This window comes from Pteropus vampyrus, unplaced genomic scaffold (assembly GCF_000151845.1).
Source record: "Pteropus vampyrus isolate Shadow unplaced genomic scaffold, Pvam_2.0 Scaffold522, whole genome shotgun sequence".
Lineage (NCBI taxonomy): Eukaryota > Metazoa > Chordata > Mammalia > Chiroptera > Pteropodidae > Pteropus > Pteropus vampyrus.
The window spans coordinates 544,158-549,303 of NW_011889303.1; the positions used below are offsets into that span (position 1 = coordinate 544,158).

Consider the following 5,146-nt stretch of genomic DNA (forward strand, 5'->3'; position numbering starts at 1 on the left):
ACATAGATTTAAGAGATATGAATGAAAGACGATTCTGGGAAACTTTGAAATAGAAAGGATATAAGTTCAATGAATGATCAGATGATTTTTAAAAATCTTTTCAGTAAATACGAAGAGAGGTTATTTGAGGAGAAGTGAGGGATAGGGTGGGGTTTAGAAATTGAGGAGAATGGAAAAGATTTGGAATGATCTCTGAAAGGAATGAATACAAGTTCTGTCGGGCAGTATTGGAAGATCAGCTGTAATTAAATTTGTGCAGAAACCACTTGATGTCATTAAGTGACTTTTACCAGCAATTCTCAGGTCATGGGGAGTAGAAACATAAACAAAAGACTTTGAGGTTTGGCATGGCCTGGGCTCTGGTAAATCAAATGCACTTTAGGTCTACGGGCAGAGATGGGCTGGATGAGGGATTTTCTGGTGCCGATATGATATGACTGAAATGATTAATCTCAAGGTATAGAGCAGATAAGGAAGCAAATAGTGCTTAAAGGAAGTCAATAAACTAGGAAAATAGAGAGTTATTAAGTAACTAGCAGCCACTGAAGAAGAACTTAAAGATTATTCGACTGAGGAAACGGGACAGTTGAAAGGTCAGAGGATTGTAGCCAGAGGAGAGAACTTCAGAACTGAACATTTTAGGAGCAGAGCAAATGCATTCTGGACAAAGATGAGGGCCAGGTTGTAGCCATATTGCTGAAAACCTAAGACGAAGTGGAAGCAAAGCTTGTTGGTGTTGAGTTCGAGAATTGTGAAGCCAGAGTGGACGTTAAAAGGAAGATAAACAAGGATGTTGAAGTTGCTGAGGAGACGGAATGTGCCTGAAGTATGTAAAGAAACTGTTGATTAAAAGACAAAAGCCACAAGGACAATGGGAGACTATAGTGGGTTCTGGATATTTGGGGAAAATGTGATATAACTGAGTGGTGCTGCCTTAGCAGAGGAGGGCAGACACAGAGATCAATAGGGACAGATAGTGATCTGGAAGCAGTCTTGAAGCAGGGAGAAAGGTGTTCTGTAAGTCAGGTTGTTAGAACAGAGTGGTCTCCACTAGAGATGATGGGGGAGGATGTATCGTATTGTGCAAAAGTCAAGATTCAACTTATGCTGGAAGTAGAAGGAGTAGTTGAGAATGTAGGGTAGTTATATCCAATTAAGACATGTATGAAGAAGAGGTTACAGTATATAACCTCTGTTGGAGGCCGCCTGGTGAAAGTTTAATTATCAGTGGAGTATGTGAAATTAAGCAGCTTCAGGTTTCTAATTAAAACTTTGGTGTGTCCAACTGGAATGTCCACTTGAAATGTTAGTGTGACCAGTAGGAACCCTGGCATGACTATTGTGACCAATTAGGTTATTATCCTTGTCAGCTGGAACATTGGCGTGGCCAATTACAACTTGGCAATTAAAACAGCTAGAGGGATTTTGGCAATAATGGAAGTAGAGTAGATTCTTAGCTTTCAAGAAAGACATTTTGAGGAATCCCAGCAAAGCAGTATCTTGAATGCTGGTTATTAGACAAACAGCATGAGTATTATCTTAAGATACTCAAGCACTCAACAGAGGCTATGTTTTTAACTGTCATCCCGTAGGCCTTGACATCTGGTAGATATTTAAAAATATATTTGTTGAATAAACAGGTGACGTCTCATGGAAGAATATTTTCTCTGTTCTCAGCACTCCAAAGCAATTGTTATCTCATGGACCTTAATTTGTAGAATTGTTCCTTTTCATTTTTGCATTGGTGGCTGGGAAGCTCACATACACATTATAGTCCATCTCTAGTTGTATATAGAACTTTAGGGTATGACTTTTATACCGGCTATAACTCTGACTTCTACTTCTTTTCTTACCTGCTTTATTTTTTATGATTTATTTTTTAACTTGAATTGTCTGTTTTGCAAAGTGCCTCAAATCCTTTTTGGAATAAGCAAGTTGATGAAAGGATGAAGAGATAAACAGAATTATGAGGTGGTGGAGACAGAGAGGGAGGTGGGGATGAGGAAGAAGGAGGTAGGAGTAAATAGGTAGTGTGGGGAAGGATTACATCTTAAGATACTCAACTCAGAGATGCCATTGTCTTCACCCAGGGAGTAACCTTTAGGGCCTTTTATGTTCTGTATAGCCTTAACACCAGGCCCTAGTAGACAATATGTACTCAACAAAATCTTGTCCATTTGAATGAGTATTTCCTGGGTTCAGTGGATATTTGCTGATTGCCTTTTATTCAGCATGTATTTTTAATTTTCCTTAAAATTCTTGGACTTCTTCCTCTGTTTGGGAAACAATGTGATACATTAAATAAAAATAAGTTTTGGAGTGAGCAGACCTTGGTTTGAAAACTAACTCTGCTGTTGATTGTCATGTGTCCTTGGCCAAGATAGGTCAATATCTGGGCCAGTTTCCTTATCTGTAAAGTTGGGATAATAATATTTACTGCCAAATCCCTGGGAGGGTTTATGGAAAGCATGTATGTAAAGTACCCAATGGTATCTGGCACAGAGGAGACACTCAGTGAATCTGTGTCCCCCAAGTCCCCAACTTCATTGTACACACTTATCTGGCTGACTCTTCATGACCAAGTAATCCACATTTCTGGCATGACGGTACTGCCGTCTCTGCCCTGTAAGCCATCTTTAAGTCTGGAGGCCCAGGAAGACCTGGCCTTCTTAGTCCAGTCCTCAGCTCATTTTGCTAATATGGCTTCTAGATACTCATCCTTTCAGACTGGCAGATGGACAGTTTGTAGCCTGGCTTTCTGAGGTACTGAGGGCCTTTTGCTGTAGGGAATCACATATTCTAAATTAAAATCTCTGTCCTGTGTTTTTTGGTTCATGATCTGAGGACCGTTCAGAATATGTGAAATCACAGCTGTTTGGGTTAGAATAGTGTTGAGATTACCGTTCTTGTACTCGGTTGGGCTGCCTAAGATGTTACGGAATGCTCAGACCATGGCAGGATACTGTGTCTTTTCCTTCTGCTCATTTGGCCTGTTGATCTCCTAGTTGATCTCCATATTACATTCTCTTTCAAGGACCTATGTATTCAATGTCTGCCAAGGATTTTGAACCTCGTGGAACATTGCTTTTTGCCAATGGAGAAACATATTGCTTCTGGACTTTGGGAAATGCTCCTGATTTTTGAGGTTCTTCATAATTCCTAGTAGTTCTTGGAAGGTGTTTTGGCTATCCCTTTTGTATTTTGCCTTAATTATGCAAATTAAGTGTATATTAATGGCAACTTGTTGTCTACTACTGTTCTACGAATGGCAGGACTAGTAATAGCCTCTCAACCTCCCATTAGAAGTCCTCACAATAAGGAAATAATAGTCTTCTTACTTACATCTCATAGTGGCCAAGTTGTAATTTTGGTACAGCCCAGGAAAGATCATCTCAAATAATAAGATTCTAATATAATCATTCAGTATATATTCATTGAACCTCTACTATATGCTCAAGCTCACTTCTGGGCTCATTGCAGTGAGGTCTGACAATGAGATGTGTTGAAGGCTGTGCTGAACATTAAGGAGGTGATATGGAAATAATTGGTTTTGAAAAATATATTGTCATAGGCTTGTTTTTTTGGAGAAGGGCCAGCTGCTTTGCCTTAAAATAGAAGTGAAGAAATTTAGTTCTTCGAGAGTATGTGTTCATTTTTCTCTATTCAGAAATAATGAATAATGGTGTCTGTGTGAAAATTTTTATTTAAATGTTGCTCACTTGTCTCTCAGAGCATAGTGGGTTATGGCAGGGGCTGTACTATTCCGAATGACTGATTATCATCCCAGGTCCATCCCTAATAGGCCTGTAGCTTATATGCAGTCACAACTCTGTGTTGTCTAACACATGACTTAGAGATTGGCTTTTGTGCTATAGAACTTGAGTTGTCTTTGTTGCCATGGAGGTTTATGAGTTTAAGATCCGTTTTTGCTTGCAGGAGCTACTAAGTCGCACATCTCTTGAGACTCAGAAGCTCGATCTGATGACTGAAGTGTCTGAGCTGAAGCTCAAGCTGGTTGGCATGGAGAAGGAGCAGAGAGAGCAAGAGGAGAAGCAGAGAAAAGCAGAGGTGAGTGTGATACACCAGATTCCAGGAGGACCCATAGTGTCCTAAGCTCAGATCAGGGGAAGCTATCCTAATGTGGACTCAGACGATCTGGTCAACCCCAACCCTGGCAGCTGCTGGGTGCGACAAACATCTATGCACTAGAGACACAATGATCTGTTAATACCAAGTTATCAGGTTTTGCTGTAGCTGCAAATTTTAGCAATGCCCAAACCACCCAGTTTTGGCTCTAAAGCTTTATCCTCCCTAAAGCTGCTGACAAGGATAGAAAGGAAAGCAGGAGTGTGGGAAGGATCAGACAAGACGTGGTGGGACACAGATGCCTTCTGTGAAATCCAAGGTAATAACCCTGTCTTGGGATGAAGTCAGCTGCCCAGTAAGCCACAGTCACTATATCTGAGTCTGATATGCATTTCACTGACCCAAATGGAATCCTTAGATTTTGTGTTTCTTTTCTCCCAATAGGTCATATGAGTGAGCCCATGCACAGGCCTTCTCTTAAGAGGATGTTTTCCTGGGTTTGTTTTTGCTTCTGTTTTTTCCAGGCTCCATATGCCATTGGTTAGAGAATGCCAGACTCCATTTTTGGATAAACATTTAGAGAATTTTAGGCTTTGAGCTCCTTTGTTTAAGAGAGAACAGCCTATTTAAACATTAGATAACTATCTTCCATGTGTCTCTACCTGCTGGTCCCTATATTCCACATCCCAACTTGAGGGTGTGGAAGGAAGATAGGCTTAGGTTTAGAAACACCTTGACTCACTTACTGATTTAACTGCTTAATAGCTTTATAGACCTCAACAAGTTAGCTACCTAATCTCTTTGAAATTCAGTTTCTTTATTTGTAAAATGAATAACTGTCTGAAGTCCAAATAAAATCATGAAAGTAAAGTCCCTATCATAGTCTCTGGCATTTCATATGTAGTTGGCTTATCCTTCCTCCATTTAGGCATCTCTAAAATCTAAAGATGGATATTGTTTTTTTCTATTAAGTGCTAACGTTATTGTGCATTGAAACCTGACACATTTCTGTGTTTGCAAGGTAAACATTGGCCATTGAGACACTCGTAGTCTGTGGGGC

General features: G+C 40.1%; 1 protein-coding gene across 1 annotated transcript in view; it reads left to right on the plus strand.

Moving 5' to 3' along the window:
• Positions 1 to 5,146, plus strand: part of PPFIBP2 (PPFIA binding protein 2) — a 97,719-nt gene that overhangs the window by 49,758 nt on the left and 42,815 nt on the right. Inside the window, exon 5 of the mRNA XM_023525064.1 lies at positions 3,937 to 4,068. Within this exon, the coding sequence (XP_023380832.1) occupies positions 3,937 to 4,068 (132 nt within the window). The remainder of the gene's footprint in view (positions 1 to 3,936; positions 4,069 to 5,146) is intronic.